This window comes from Oncorhynchus kisutch, linkage group LG30, assembly GCF_002021735.2.
Source record: "Oncorhynchus kisutch isolate 150728-3 linkage group LG30, Okis_V2, whole genome shotgun sequence".
Lineage (NCBI taxonomy): Eukaryota > Metazoa > Chordata > Actinopteri > Salmoniformes > Salmonidae > Oncorhynchus > Oncorhynchus kisutch.
The window spans coordinates 25,123,682-25,140,715 of record NC_034203.2 but is presented as its reverse complement, the minus strand read 5'-3'; the positions used below and the strand labels follow the sequence as shown (position 1 = coordinate 25,140,715).

Below are 17,034 nucleotides of genomic sequence, written 5' to 3'. Positions count from 1 at the left end.
AATCAGGCCTACTACTGTTGTGTTGTCTGCAAACTTGATGATTGGGTTGGAGGTGTGCATGGCCACGCAGTAATGGGTGAACAGTAAGTACAGGAGGGGGCTGAGCATGCACCCTTGTGGGGCCCGAGCATGCACCATTGTGGGGCCCGAGCATGCACCCTTGTAGAGCATGCACCCTTGTGTATTGAGGATCAGTAAAGTGGAGGTGTTGTTTCCTACCTTCACCACATAGGGGCGGCCGGTCAGGAAGTCCAGGACCCAGTTGCGCAGGGCGGGGTTCAGACCCAGGGTCCTGAGCTTAATGATGAGCTTGGAGCGTACTATGGTGTTGAAGGCTGAGCTATAGTCAATGAACAGAATTCTTACATAGGTATTCGTCTTGTCCAGATGGGATAGGGCATTGTGCAGTGCGAAGGGAATTGCATTGTCTGTGGATCTATTGGGGCGGTAAGCAAATTGAAGTGGGTTTAGGGTGACAGGTAAGGTTGAGGTGATATTATCCTTAACCTGTAGTGACACCCCATCCTGTGAATGGGACCGTTGTCATCATCTGACACTAATTAGCATAACGCAACGGACATAAATCTTCCTAGAAAATATATATATTCCTATTCAAGTGAAATATACTGGAACACTGCTTTAGATTTTTGTTAATCACCCTGTCATCTCAGATTTTCAAAATATGCTTTACAGCCAACGCTAGACAAGCATTGGTGTAAGTTTATCATAGCCTAGCATAGCATTATGCCTTGCTAGCAGCAGGCAACCTTGTCACGGAAATCAGAAAAGCAATAAAATTAAATCGTAAATGTATTATCCCGCTCCAGAGTACAGGCCTCGGTGTAACGCTCATTCCTTTGACGATAAACGTGAATCCGACCATCACCCCTGGTGAGACAAAACCGCGACTCGTCAGTGAAGAGCACTTTTTGCCAGTCCTGTCTGGTCCAGCAATGGTGGGTTTGTGCCCACGTTGTTGCCGGTGATGTCTGGTGAGGACCTGCCTTAAAACAGGCCTAAAAGCCCTCAGTCCAGCCTCTCTCAGCCTATTGCGGACTGTCTGAGCACTGATGGAGGGATTGTGCGTTCCTGGTGTAACTCGAGAAGTTGTTGTTGCCATCCCGTACCTGTCCTGCAGGTGTGATGTTCGGACGTACCGATCCTGTGCAGGTGTTGTTACACGCGGTCTGCCACTGCGAGGACGATCAGCTGTCCATCTTGTCTCTCGGTAGCGCTGTCTTAGGCGTCTCACAGTACGGACATTGTAATTTATTGCCCTGGCCACATCTGCAGTCCTCATTTCCTTTGGTGTTTTTCAGCATCAATAGAAAGGCCTCTTTAGTGTCCTAAGTTTTCATAACTGTGACCTTAATTGCCTACCGTCTGTAAGCTGTTAGTGTCTTAATGACTGTTCCACAGGTGGATGTTCATTCATTGTTTATCGTTCATTTAACAAGCTTGGGAAACAGTGTTTAATCCCTTTACAATGAAGATCTGTGAAGTTATTGGAAATTTACACATTTTCTTTGACAAACAGTGACGTTTCCTTTTTTTGCTGAGTTTACATCCAAAGAGCTCAGACACAGTAAAATAAGCAAGCCATCCAGACTTAATTATGAATCGGATCTCATTGTATGATGATCTGACCATAGATCTGCTGAAGAAATACATTACAGTAGCCTCTCAATGTTAACACCTGATTATCTTTAATAATGTGGTATCAGTTGATCTCTCTGCTCTCAGAGTCTCAGAGACAGATCAAGTTAAGTCTTTAATGATCTGGGATCAGTTGATCTCTCTGGTCTCAGAGTCTCAGAGCTAGGTCATGACAAGTGACCTAGCTCTGATCTGTGATCAGTGGATTTGATGGGCTAAGTGGAGGGACCCCAAATTCCATGCAGCCACATAGAGGAGGAGAGGAGAGGATAGTTACTGTACATAGATACGTTCGGAGGAATTCACATGTGGCATTAGAATGTACTGTAATGTGGCTGGCAGTGTGACCTATATTGTGAGAGCTCTCCCGCTCCTCTCTCTCAGAAAAAAATAAAGTTTGAGGATTTTTTAATAATGAGGTGGCAGGCGGGCGGCAGCATCCGTGTGAAGGGTTTTTCAATCTTAATGTCCTATTTCTGACAGCCCTCCTCACTCTGATAAAGGAGCTTGCCTTTGATCAGGCCTGCCGATATGTGTTGACAGAAGCTGCTCGCTGGTTAAAATAAATTCTTAATTTGAACTTGGGGGTTGATGGTGGGAGGGGTAGCATGGCAAATGAGGGACGGGAGGGCTGAGGAGAGAGGGACCATCCACACGATCTTACTCTCTTGGAAATGAGAGAAAATGAGTATGGAGATGGTTGAACAGAATGACTCCCATTGAACCTTATGGAACTAGACGTACAGTACATTAGAGACGTAGCAGGAGCAGGAGAAAGCATGGCACCACCCCGGGGTCATTTTTATTGCCATGTCTTCAACCTTTATGTTTCGGATGGATTTGAATGAATTTGATTTAGAAATATTCGGGACCCCTCCAGTGTAGCATTTAAAGACCTATAGTGTCAGCCAAATTATGTCTACCTCTCGAAAACTCACTTTCTCTCGCTCCACTGTACTGTACTGTACTTTTCTCATTATCTCTTTTTCTCTCTCGGTTTCTTTCTTTCACTCTACCCTTTCTCTCTCTCTCCCCATCTCTATCTCTCTCCAGCCCCCGCCTCCCTTAATTTCTCCCTCCTCTCCTCTCCTTCCCCTCTCCCCATGGCCAAAGTGGCCCCACCTGTCTCTCTCAGTGCTCAGTGGGAGGCCGTGAGGGGACATGGGGGGCCCGGCTCTGCTGGGGTCCTTCTGGTTCCCTGGTAGGGGTGAAGGGAGCAGAGAGGAAAACATCAATTAAAAGATGATAAATATTTAAGAGCAGAAATATTCAATAATATAAAGGTGGGAGGTCCAGGGGATAAATGTCAATGCACCTTAACAGACAGGAAATGGATGATGGATGGACCCCAGGAAGATGTTACTGGGCGACTCAAAATGGCGTCAATCACTAGCCAGAATTTAATCTTTTGATTTACTAATCATCTACGAGCTTTTAACTCCCAATAATATCCACTGTAGCATTTTAGAATGCAGTTCACTGTGTAGATACATTCTGTGGTCTTATTGAATCAATATACAGATATCCACCTGACCTTAACATATGGATTTGTGGATTTAATTTAGATGAATGTAGCCAATGTTTTCCATATCTGGTGAACCCTTGTGACATTTCTATACTGATATAAGCATCCATTCCAACTGCAACTTCAAATAATTAAAATAGTCACACCAATGGATGCCAGAAATGAACAGAGCAGTGGAATAGACAGCAAAAAAATTGAAATACAGTATAACACCATAGCTGTCTTCTGTGTGTGACTGTCAGCCGCTCCAAGCAGCAGTAGATGTGTTGTTATTCTGTCCAGCCTGTAGAGGCCTGGTTTAAGAGCATGCCCGGATCTGATAGATTACTGTAGTGGTTCCCAAACTTTTTATAGTCTCGTACCCCTTCAAGCATTCAACCTCCAGCTGCGTACCCCATCTAGCACCAGGGTCAGCGCACTCTCAAATGTTGTTTTTTGCCGTCATTGTAAGCCTGCTACACACAAACTATACGATACATTTATTAAACATAATAATGAGTGTGAGTTTTTGTCACAACCCGGCTCGTGGGAAGTGACAAAGAGCTCTTATAGAACCAGGGCACATATAATAAAATAATAATTATCAATAATTTTGCTCTTTATTTAACCACCTTACATATAAAACCTTTTATGTTCATTGAAAAATGTGAGTAACTCACCATATGTTAATGAGAAGGGTGTGCTTGAAAGGATGCACATAACTCTGCAATGTTGGGTTGTATTGGAGAGAGTCTCAGTCTTAAATCATTTTCCACACACAGTCTGTGCCTGTATTTAGTTTTCATGCTAGTCAGGGCCGAGAATCCACTCTCACATAGGCACGTGGTTGCAAAGGGCATCAGTGTCTTAACAGCGCGATTTGCCAAGGCAGGATAATCTGAGCACAGCCCTGTCCAGAAATCCGGCAATGGCTTCTGATTAAATTCAATTTTCACAGAACCGCTTGTTGCAATTTCGATGAGGCTCTGTTGTTCAGTTATCGGTAAGTGGACTGGAGACAGGGCATGAAAGGGACAACAAATCCAGTTGTTTGTGTCATCCATTTTGGGAATGAACCTGTGTAATTGTGCACCCAACTCACTGAAGTGCTTCGCTATATCACATTTGACATTGTCCGTAAGCTTGAGTTCATTTGCACACGAAGAATCATACAATGATGGAAAGACTTGTGTGTTGTCCTTGTTAATGCAGACAGAGATGAGCTCCAACTTCTTAATCATAGTCTCAATTTTGTCCCGCACATTGAACATAGTTTCGGAGAGTCCCTGTAATCCTAGATTCAGATCATTCAGTCGAGAAAAATCATCACCCAGATAGGCCAGTCGTGTGAGAAACTCGTCATCATGCAAACGGTTAGACAAGTGAAAATGATGGCCAGTAAAGAAAACTATAAGCTCGTCTCTCAATTGTGGTCACGTGGATTTGGATATGTTCTGCATAGCGTCGGACAATAACATTGATGAATACGCTGATTCGGTCAGTGAGTTTATTAGCAATTGCATCGGTGATGTTGTACCCACAGCAGCTATTAAAACCTTCCCCAACCAGAAACCGTAGATTGATGGCAGCATTCGTGCAAAACTGAAAGCGTGGACCACTGCTTTTAATCAGGGCAAGGCGACCGGAAACATGACCGAATACAAACAGTGTAGCTATTCCCTCCGCAAGGCTATCAAACAATCTAAGCGTCAGTATAGAGACAAACTAGAGTCGCAATTCAACGGCTCAGACACGAGGGGTACGTGGCAGGGTCAACAGTCAATTACGGACTATAAAAAGAAAACCAGCCCCGTCACGGACCACAATGTCCTGCTCCCAGACAAACTAAACAACTTCTTTGCTCGCTTTGAGGACAATACAGTGCCAACGACACGGCCCGCTACCAAAACCTGCAGGCTCTCCTTCACCGCAGCCAACGTGAGTAAAGCATTTAAACGTGTTAACTGTTGCAAGGCTGCCCGGCCTCGATGGCATCCCTAGCCGCTTCCTCAGAGCATGCGCAGACCAGCTGGCTGGTGTGTTTACGGACATATTCAATCAATCCCTATTCCAGTCTGCTGTTCCCACATGCTTCAAGAGGGCCACCATTGTTCCAGTTCCCAAGAAAGTTAAGGTAACTGAGCTAAATGACTATCGCCCCGTAGCACTCACCTCCATCATCATGAAGTGCTTTGAGAGACTAGTCATTTCAACTCCACCCTACCTGACACCCTAGACCCACTCCAATTTGCTTACCACCCCAATAGGTCCACAGACGACGCAATCGCAATCACACTGCACACTGCCCTAACCCATCTGGACAAGAAGAATACCTATGTAAGAATGCTGTTCATCGACTACAGCTCAGTATTTAACACCATAGTACCCTCCAAACTCGTCATTAAGCTTGAGACCCTGGGTCTCGACCCCGCCCTGTGCAACTGGGTCCTGGACTTCCTGAAGGGCCGCCCCCAGGTGGTGAGGGTAGGAAACAACATCTCCACCCCGCTGATCCTCAACACTGGGGCCCCACAAGGTTGCATTCTCAGCCTTCTCCTGTACTCTCTGTTCACCCATGACTGAGTGGCCATGAGAGTAGTGAGGTCTGCGCAATGCATCACCGGGGGCAAACTACCTGCCCTCCAGGACACCTACACCACCCGATGTCACAAGGCCAAACAAATCATCAAGGACAATAACCACCCGCATCTTGCCTATGCCGTTCGGTCATCGCTCATTCATATATATTTTTATGTACATATTCTTATTCATTCCTTTACACTTGTGTGTATAAGGTAGTTGTTGTGAAATTGTTAGATTACTTGCTAGATATTACTGCATGGTCGGAACTAGAAGCACAAGCATTTCGCTACACTCACATTAACATCTGCTAACCATGTGTAGATTTTTTAAAAACTTGTCAACTTTTTTATACCACTCCACTATGTCTCCCTGTCATGGCTTTTGTGCCATCAGTACAGATACCAACATGAGCTGCAGCTACGTTTGGCTACATATGGACCGTTAGTGGAATTCCCGCCAGAGAGGAACAGTTAATGTGATTGGATGTTAATTATTTGACTAGGCTAACTTTATTTAGTTAACATTGTGTTGTTATTTCGCTGAACGACTAGATTGTTAAATAAAAAAAATTGGCAGTGAAACGAGGCTACTCAATCGAGAAAAAAACCTCACCCAAATGTATAGCCACGCTGGAAAATATAAATGGATTGTTTGAAAATGTGAATCACATTTTTATTTGGCGTACCACCGACGGCATTGTGTAACCCAGTTTGCTGTAGGAGACCCAGAAAGACCCAGACAGGCTCAGGATCCTTAGTATTGACATGGTGTGGTGGTGGGCCTGTAAACTGTGAGCCCCCCCCCACACATTCAGCACTTTACCCAAACAACACCAGTTTAAAGGGGCGGTATGTGGGGTCAGTCTCATGTACAGAAAGCCATGATTCCGGCTTAGATCCACAGGACACTGGTTTGACATTAGTGGTGTTCAGGGGGGAATGCTTATGTTTTCATAAGTTACTTTAGTTGTGTTTTTAGCCTTTTGCTGTGATTTCTTGAATCAGCAACCCAAAGAATAAGTTGACTTTTTTGAAAATATCAGATAAAAAGAGTTGGTCACCCGGCCAAACTGAGCAGTCGGGGGAGAAGGGACTTGGTCGGGGAGGTGACCAAGAATCCGATGGTCACTCTGACAGGACAACCATCTCTGCAGCACTCCACCAATCAGGCCTTTATGGTATTGGCCAGATGGAAGCCACTCCTTAGTAAAAGGCATCAAACAGCCCGCTTAGAGTTTGCCAAAAGGCACCTTATGGACTCTCAGACCATGAGAAACAAGATTATCTGGTCCTTAAATTTTTTATTTATAAAAAAAAAAAAAAAAAAGTTTTTCTCCCCAATATCGTGGTATCTAATTGGTACTTACAGTCTTGTCTCATCTCTGCAACTCCTGTACGGACTCGGGAGAGGTGAAGGCCGAGAGCTGTGTGTCCTCCAAAATACTACCCAGCCAAGCCGCTTCTTGACACAATGCCCTCTTAACCCAGAAGCACAAATGTGTTGGAGGAAACACCGTACACCTGGCAACGGTGTCAGCGTCTAGCCCACCACAGGAGTTGCTAGTGCACGATGGGACAAAGACATCCCTGCCCGGCCAAACCCTCCCCTAACCCGGACGATGCTGGGCCAATTGTGCGCTGCCCCATGGGCCTCCCGGTCGGCTGCGACAGAGCCTGGACTCGAACCCAGAACTGCGATGCAGTGCCTTAGACCACTGCGCCACTCGGGAGGCCTCATTCTTCTCTGGTCTGATGCAACCAAGATTGAACTCTTTGGCCTGAATGCCAAGCATCAGTTCTGGAGGAGACCTGGCACCACTCCAACAGTGAAGCATGGTGGTGGCAGAATCATGCTGTGGGGATATTTTTCAGCGACAGGGACTGGGAGACCAGCCAGGATCGAGGGAAAGATGAACGGAGCAAAGTACAGAGAGATCATTGTAGCGTCATACCCAAGAAGACTCTAGGCTGTAATCGCTACTAACGGTGCTTAAAAAAAAAAAGGTACTGAACAAAGGGTCTGAATGTGATATTTCATTTAAAAAAAAGTTTAATACATTTGCAAACATTTCTACCTGTTTTTGCTTCGTCATTATGGGGTATTGTGTGTAGATTGATGAGTAAAACATGTTTAAAATCCATTTTAGAATAAGGCTGTAACGTAACAAAATGTGGGAAAAGTCTGGATACTTTCCGAATGCTCTGCGTATATGTGTGTGTCATAAAGGCTTCCGTTGATTGAGTCTTCATCAAAAATAAGTGTAATTTCACTTGACTTTCTGGTGCCTGTGAAAAACCTTGACGTTTCTTCGATAGTTTTTTGTGGCACATTTGGAGTCGTGCTCTGCTGCTGCTGCTGGGCCTGTGAGTATGGATGAATCATGAGTGTATATTGTGTGGCGTTTGGCCTCAGTCAAAAGCAGCATTCCCCTTAGAGAGCCCAGCGAGGCCTGCATCTGCGAGGATTGGGTTGGGATTTTCATTTTCTTGAAACACCTTCTGTTCTGTTCTGTGGTGGTCCCAGCGGGGACTATAGCGCTGATATTTTTAGAGGGCATGTTCCGAAAGCCTCCGTCGCCAAGAGGGAAGGACAATGGTGGGTGTGATGTTACATCGATACTTGGCCGCGAGTGGAGTGGAGGGAGGGGGGAAGGAAAAATCCTGGGTGGCCTTGATGAGTTTTGGAACGCCTCTTCTCTGAGGAATTTCACACTGTTAAGAGCACCCCACAGACCGACCAGAGAAAGACTTTAAAATGGCCGGCCAACATGTAGCCCACATATGTACAGCCCGGCTTCATGCCAACACAGTGCCACAGACACGTTAATGCACTACTTCCTACCCACCCCATGTCCTTAAGCGGTCTTAACTGTATGCTAGGCAGTCCTGCTCATAATGTTCCCTCAAGAGGTTTCAGGCAATGTTCGAAGAGAACTGGCAGTGGAACTCAAAATGGCTGCCAGTCAATGTAGAGAGGGCTCCTTCCACTACCCAGAAAGCTTTGGGAGTTAGACCGGTGGGGCCATGATTGTTTAATTGTGAGTATGGCTTTGTAATCAGCCTTATTGTATTGAAATGGGAGAGACACAGCAGGGGAGAGAGAGAATGTACTGCAGGCAATGCTGCCTGCTGAATCTGAAAGATGCTGCTGATATTATCCCACCAGTTTACCATATGTGTTTTGTTTTTTACTGTTCTCTAAATGGATATGTTTAAGATGAATTAGCAAGCGATGCAGGGTTTGTTGTGTTGTTGTAAGAGTGTAGTAGTATCACTTGGACCTTGGTGCTGTCTGTCTGTCTGTCTCCCTGGGTTTACGTAGTTTGTAGTCCTGGTTCGTAGACTGGTAGGTCTTGGTTCACGGTAGTCGGCCCACCCCTGGCACTACTATAGCACAAAGCCAACAAGAGACAAAACTGCAGATGGATTGAAGAATATTGATGTGTGTGACCCGCGGCTGCCTGCGAGCAAGGCTGAATAATTCAGAGATGTGTGTTGTGACGACAGCGTAACACACACTAATCTCAGTCCTGTGTGTTGCTTCTCTCTCTCTCTCTCTCCCGCTCTCTCTTTCTCATAATTTGCCTACATTTCCAGGTTGGAAGTCTAGATTACATGGGTAGTTTCCTGTCTCCTTTGACACATCCAGAGTGATGCAGTTCAGCGTTCTCATGTGGAACTCTCAAATTTTGAAGAACCTGCAAGGCCTGCAATCCTGGATGTATTAACAACACATATTCCCATCCGGCTAGTTTCATACACTGTACTTTGAGGACAAACACAACATCAAACCATTTTTAATAACATAGTGGTGTGTGTGTGTGCATGTGTGCGTACGGTGGTGGCCGGCGGGTGAGTGTGTGTCCATGTCAGTGTGTTTCCATGTCAGTGTGTGTGTGTGTGTCCGTACTCGATATGTTATGCTTGAGTTACAGTATTCCAAAAGGAACCTCCATCTTTATTACACTTTTTATTATTGTTTTATTAAAACTGGACTCTAGAGATTGTTTTTATTGTCACCCAGCGGTAGCCTCTCCTCTCCACTCCGGGTCACTCAACTAACTGTGTGGTGTTGTGTTGTTTCCTGTGACTCCAACAGATCCAGAGTGCGCCCTCGAGAGCGGACTGGAGGATGGTGAGGCTGAGGCCGGGTCCAGGCGTTTGAGGAAGAGGCTTCTCTCTCCAGAGGAAGGCGAGGAGGAGGAGGACGAGGAGGCCGCGCTGCACAGCTGCGACAGCTGCCAGCAGGTGTTCGAGTCGCTGAGTGATCTCACCGAACACAAGATTAATCAATGCCAGCTGACAGGTAAACAACGCTCAGCCCACCGAGCTTCCCTTCCCTCTCCACCAGTCAGTTCTATCTCTCCCAATCCAGTCTTCCCACTGGAGAAAACCATAGGAATCCATAGTGAGCTGGGTACTTCACCACACAGCCTGTAATTGACTGCAGCACTAGTCTACCTTAGATTAACATTGCATACCATGAAATAGGTGGATTTCCAGTATGACACACTCACAAAAACTCTATTTTTTTCTCCTTTGCCGTTACTACACAGACACACAACACAATGTGTATGTATGCACACACCCACACTTCCTCTTACCGTATTGATCATTTGAGTATCTGGGCACCTCACTACACCACGCCACACACTCTACTACATACTCCACCAAACCACACAGTCATATTCGCCAGTAGTCAAAGCCAATGTCATTGAGGTCTCACTGTAACCAGACCTCCTTGGTAAGTGGATCCCTACTATAGTGAGGTCTCTCCTCTTAGTGTGGAGGCATCGTCCATGTCTACTGGGACCCTGGGAGGAAGACGAGAGAAGGAAGGGTGCCATTGGCAGACTGTGTCATTGAACCTGAGATGGATAAACAGAACACTGCTATAAATACTCTGACAAGGTGGCTCAGAGAACTAATGATATGAGCTGCTGAAGGTTTCCTCCATGTGATTCTCATGGACTTGGTGTTCTCCTTTACCCTGTCCCTTTATCACTCTGTACCGTCCTGTCCTATACCATCCTGTCCCTTTACCGTCCTGTACCGTCCTGTCCTTTTACCATCCTGTACGGTCCTGTCCTGTACGGTCCTGTCCCTTTACCGTCCTGTCCCTTTACCGTCCTGTGCCTTTACCGTCCTGTACCGTCCGGTCCTTTTACCATCCTGTACCGTCCTGTCCCTTTACCGTCCTGTACCGTCCTGTCCCTTTACCGTCCTGTCCTATACCGTCCTGTCCCTTTACCGTCCTGTGCCTTTACCGTCCTGTACTGTCCTGTCCTTTTACCATCCTGTACCGTCCTGTCCTGTACGGTCCTGTCCCTTTACCGTCCTGTCCCTTTACCGTCCTGTCCCTTTACCGTCCTGTCCTGTACCGTCCTGTCCTTTTACCATCCTGTACCGTCCTGTCCCTTTACCGTCCTGTACCGTCCTGTCCCTTTACCGTCCTGTCCTATACTGTCCTGTCCCTTTACCGTCCTGTGCCTTTACCGTCCTGTACTGTCCTGTCCTTTTACCATCCTGTACCGTCCTGTCCTGTACGGTCCTGTCCCTTTACCGTCCTGTCCCTTTACCGTCCTGTCCTATACCGTCCTCTCCCTTTACCGTCCTGTGCCTTTACCGTCCTGTACCGTCCTGTCCTTTTACCATCCTGTACCGTCCTGTCCCTTTACCGTCCTGTACCGTCCTGTCCTTTTACCATCCTGTACCGTCCTGTCCTATACCGTCCTGTCCCTTTACCGTCCTGTGCCTTTACCGTCCTATACCGTCCTGTCCCTTTATCACTCTGTACCGTCCTGTCCTATACCGTCCTGTCCCTTTATCACTCTGTACCGTCCTGTCCCTTTATCACTCTGTACCGTCCTGTCCCTTTACCGTCCTATACCGTCCTGTCCCTTTATCACTCTGTACCGTCCTGTCCCTTTACCGTCCTGTACCGTCCTGTCCTTTTACCATCCTGTACCGTCCTGTCCTGTACGGTCCTGTCCCTTTACCGTCCTGTCCCTTTACCGTCCTATACCGTCCTGTCCCTTTATCACTCTGTACCGTCCTGTCCCTTTACCGTCCTGTACCGTCCTGTCCTTTTACCATCCTGTACCGTCCTGTCCTGTACGGTCCTGTCCCTTTACCGTCCTGTGCCTTTACCATCCTGTACCGTCCTGTCCTATACGTCCTGTCCCTTTACCGTCCTGTACCGTCCTGTAACATCCTCTCCTGTACCGTCCTGTCATGTACCGTCCTGTCCCTTGCTGTACTGTGCTATACCGTCCTGTACCCTCCTGTACCGTCCTGTCCTGTACCCTCCTGTACCGTCCTGTCCCATGATGAGAAAAACAGTCTGACACAAATTTCTTCTTGTCATTTTTGGGAGAGATCACTTAGTTTTTCTCTTAACAAGACAGGCTAGAAAGTAAACAGAATGAAGATGAAGATAAGTTCATGTGAAGAGGAAGACTTACTTTATGTTAGGAGTTTCATTGTAAGAGGGGGGCTACAGTAAACATTGTCCTATCAGACAGCAATAAATACTCTCCTCTGTTTATACACAGACATAGTTTGATTTCATATTTTGCAATCTGCAACCAGCCAACCGCAAATTATAGGGCAGGACTGCTTCAGAGTGATCTCAGATTTCCAAACAACCAGTAAGATATCCCATATGAGTGTTACAAAGATTTTCCATTAGCAGGAAGCCTGTCTCACTGAATGGACAGTGTCTTGCTCATGTGTGTGGGCGCATAGATGTACGCTACCGTTCACAGGTTTGGGATCACTTAGAAATGTCCTTGTTTTCGAAAGAAAAGCACATCACAGGAGTGATGGTTGTTGATAATTGGCCTCTGTACGCCTATGTAGATATTCCATTAAAAATCAGCCGTTTCCAGCTATAATAGTCATTTACAACATTAACAATGTCTACACTGTATTTCTGATCGATTTGATGTTATTTTAATGGGAAAAAAATGTGCTTTTCTTTCAAAAACAAGGACATTTCTAAGTGACCACAAACTTCTGAACGGTAGTGTATGTATGTCAGTATATGTGTTTATGTGTGTACTGCTTCACAAGCAGGAAGCCAATCAAGCAAAGTGTATAGGAGAGAGGGCCTAGCCTACTTTTCAAAAGGTGTGGAAATCTGTTGAATGTACACTTGCAAATTATGACTTTCTGACTTGAGTGGAGCCCTCAGCCGTCTCCTCTCAATACACCCAGCAATCCATCAAACAAATATTGATTCCAGCACATTATATTTGGCATACATATGAAATTATTGCACGAAGGCCATTTCATTAAAGGTAGAGTAGGAAAGAAGCTCATGCTGTACCATTGACTAACAGTATTGCCGATTTCTAATAGCTCTTTGATTTGTTTGATACCTTACCTTTTTCCTATTATGATTTGATTGGGAACAAAGGGAGGTATATTTCTAGGGGCACCTTTAAAGTGCTTTGAAATGTTTTCAGATTTTTCTTTTTAGCATTTTGAGCAAGACAATAGTCGAGCATGTTCTGACTTATAGACAGGGTCTTACATTATCTAGACGCGGTCACAATGAACAACTCAGGCATATTATTTATCCTAGAATTAAGCAAAGACCTTTATTAATGTCAATCTCACGGACAAATAAGACTTAATTGCTGAATGGTGGAATGCTGCAGTTTGGCTAAGAACCCCTGTAAAACCTGAGCATTATGCACGACCACTCTATAGGTATTCAAACACAGAGGGAGGGGAAAAATACACTTTGAGATACAGCAGACTGTGTGTGTGTGTGTGTGTATGTGTGTGTGTGTGTGTGTGTGTGTGTGTGTGTGTGTGTGTGTGTGTGTGTGTGTGTGTTTCAGTCGGGAGTCTTCTTCCTATGTGGCTGGCATCCATTATCAATTAATCAGCTTTACATCGACTCTCAGCTCACAGATGGATTCTTTATTAAAACCACATTCTAATCAACAACCAGCACCTACTGAATCCTCCACTTCTACAAATCACTTTTTTAGGTTTTATTTTTAGGAAACCCATTCAGAGCTTGACTGGACCCAATCCTGATATTGAGAATGAGTAGGATTTTGTGGAAAATGTAGAAATTCTTGTTGCAGTAGATATTCTTATTTGTTTGTGTTGGTCCCATGTTTCATGAGCTGAAATAATAGATCACAGAAATGTTCCATATGCACAAAGCTTATTTCTCTCAAATTGTGTACATACATTTGTTTACATCCCTGTTAGTGAACATTTCTCCTTTGCCGAGATAATCCATCAACCTGACAGATGTGGCATATCAAGAAGCTGATTAAACAGGTGCACCTTGTGCTGGGACAATAAAATGGCACTCTAAAATGTACAGTTTTGTCACACAACACAATGCCACAAGTTTTGAGGGGGTGTGCAATTGGCATGCAGGAATGTCCAGCAGAGCAGCAGAGCTGTTGCCAGGGAATTGTATGTTCATTTCTTTACCATAAGGCACATCCAACATCATTTTAGAGAATTTGGCAGTACATCCAACCGGCCACACATGTGGGCAAGCGGTTTACTGATGTCAACATGGTGGCGGGGGAGTTATGGTATGGGCAGGCATAAGCTATGGACAATTTATTTTATACCTTTATTTAACGAGGCAAGTCAGTTATGAACAAATTCTTATTTTCAATGACGGCCTAGGAACAGCAGGTTAACTGCCTTGTTCAGGGGCAGAACGACAGATTTTGACCTTGTCAGCTCGGGGATTTGATCTTGCAACCTTTTGGTTACTAGTCCAATTCTCTAACCACTAGGCTACCTTCCGCCCCAATGAACACTATTGAATTTTTTGATGGCAATTTGAATGCACAGAAATATGAACGCACAGAAATACTATGACGAGAAGCTGAGACCCATTGTGAGGCTCATTTATTTTAAGGTATCTGTGACCAGCAGATGCATATCTGTATTCCCAGTTACGTGAAATCCATAGATTATGGCCTAATGCATTTATTTTAATTGACTGATTTCCTCATATGAAAATGAACTTTTTTTTTATCGTTTCGCTACACCTGCAATAACATCTGCTAAATATGTGTATTCGACCGATACAATTTGATTTGAATTGATTTGAAACTCAGTAAAATCTTTGAAATTGTTGCTTGTTTCATTTATATTTTTGTTCAATATAGTTAGCTTAGTAAATATTTACCATGTACTGTCTACTTGAGGAGATTTCAGAATGCATGCAGACAGATATGTATAATACCCATGCAGGCACATTAGAGCTGGGCAGTATGGAAAACAAATCCATATCGCAATAAATTGTCAATTTTTTGCACTAACTATAAATCAGTGATAAATTATTTTGGGGTGAGGTGCTAGAGCTGGCTGATATGGACAAAAAGTTATATAGCGATATATGTTACTCTTTTGCTTGATGAAAACCAATACAACCATTTTTTTTATGGACAGTTGCTTTACATTAATGGCAGGGCTCTAGATAATATTTTCCAGTGCCAAGTAAGATAATAGAGATTAGAGATCGACCGATTAATCGTAATGGCCGATTAATTAGGGCCGATTTCAAGTTTTCATAACAATTGTAAATCGCAGATTTTTCCGATCAAAAAATATAATAATAATAATATATATTTTTTACAACTTTATTTAACGAGGCAAGTCAGTTAAGAACACATTCTTATTTTCAATAACGGCCTAGGAACGGTGGGTTAACTGCCTTGTTCAGGGGCAGAACGACAGATTTTTACCTTGTCAGCTCAGGGATTCAATTTTGCAACCTTACAGTTAACTAGTCCAACGCTCTATCCACCTGCCTCACGAGGAGCCTGCCTATTACGCGAATGCAGTAAGAAGCCAAGGTGAGTTGCTAGCTAGCATTACACTTATCTTGTAAAAAACAATCAATCATAATCACTAGTTATAACTACACATGGTTGATGATATTACTAGTTTATCTAGCGTGTCCTGCGTTGCGTGTAATCGATGCGGTGCGCATTCGCGAAAAAGGACTGTCATTACTCCAAAGTATACCTAACCATAAACATCAATTCCTTTCTTAAAATCAATACACAGAAGTATATATTTTTAAACTTGCATATTTAGCTAAAAGAAAGGTTAGCAGGCAATATTAACCAGGTGAAATTGTGTCACTTCTCTTGCGTTCATTGCACGCAAAGTCAGGGTATATGCAACAGTTTGGGCCGCCTGGCTCATTGCGAACTAATTTGCCTGAATTTTACGTAATTATAATATAACATTGAAGGTTGTGCAATGTAACAGCAATATTTAGACTTAGGGATGCCATCCGTTAGATAAAATACGGAACGGTTCCGTATTTCACTGAAAGAATAAACGTTTTGTTTTCGAAATGATCGTTTCCGGATTCGACCATATTAATGACCTAAAGCTCGTATTTCTGTGTGTTATTATGTTATAATTAAGTTTATGATTTGATAGAGCAGTCTGACTGAGCGATGGTAGGCACCAGCAGGTTCGGAATAATTAATTTAAACAGCACTTTCGTGCGTTTTGCATGCTTTAAGCATTGCGCTGTTTAAGCTATACTGTTACACTGGCAATACTAAAGTGCCTATAAGAACATCCAATTGTCAAAGGTATATGAAATACAAATCGTATAGAGAGAAATAGTCCTATAATTCCTATAATAACTAGAACCTAAAACTTCTTACCTGGGAATATTGAAGACTCATGTTAAAAGGAACCACCAGCTTTCATATGTTCTCATGTTCTGAGCAAGGGACTTAAACGTTAGCTTTCTTACATGGCACATTTTGCACTTTTACTTTCTTCTCCAAAACTTAGATTTTGCATTATTTAAACCATATTGAACATGTTTCATTATTTATTTGAGGCTAAATTGATTTTATTGATGTATTATATTCAGTTAAAATAAGTGTTCATTCAGTATTGTTGTAATTGTCATTATAACAAATACATTTTAAAAATTGTCCGATAAATCGGTATCGGCCTTTTTTTGGTCCTCCAATAATCGGCATCTGTATCGGCGTTGAAAAATGATAATCGGTCGACCTCTAATGGAGATGGTTCAAAATGTAAGCTATTTCATTTCACATATTCAGGAAATGATTGATTGATATTTTGATGTGCAACCAGATCCAGAATTATCAGATGTATTTTTGGCTCTTCAGAGAATTTGCAGACATCTTTGTGCATATCGGGCCATAGGCTATATTAGTCACCACCTAAACACATAGCTAGATTGCTAACTCTAAATATTATATTGTTGCTAGATTGCCAAGTAGGCTTATCGATTAATCTATC

At 43.9% G+C, this 17,034-nt stretch overlaps 1 protein-coding gene across 8 annotated transcripts in view; it reads left to right on the top strand.

Annotated features, from left to right (window-relative positions):
- LOC109874837 (zinc finger protein 521) overlaps positions 1-17,034 on the top strand; it is a 181,451-nt gene that overhangs the window by 19,710 nt on the left and 144,707 nt on the right. For all 8 annotated transcript variants that reach the window (XM_020466863.2, XM_031809978.1, XM_031809980.1 and 5 more), the window contains exon 3: positions 9,842-10,048. Coding sequence is in view for 7 of the 8 variants with exons in the window: in XM_031809978.1 (XP_031665838.1) it covers positions 9,842-10,048 (207 nt within the window). In the remaining variant the exon portion in view is untranslated. The remainder of the gene's footprint in view (positions 1-9,841; positions 10,049-17,034) is intronic.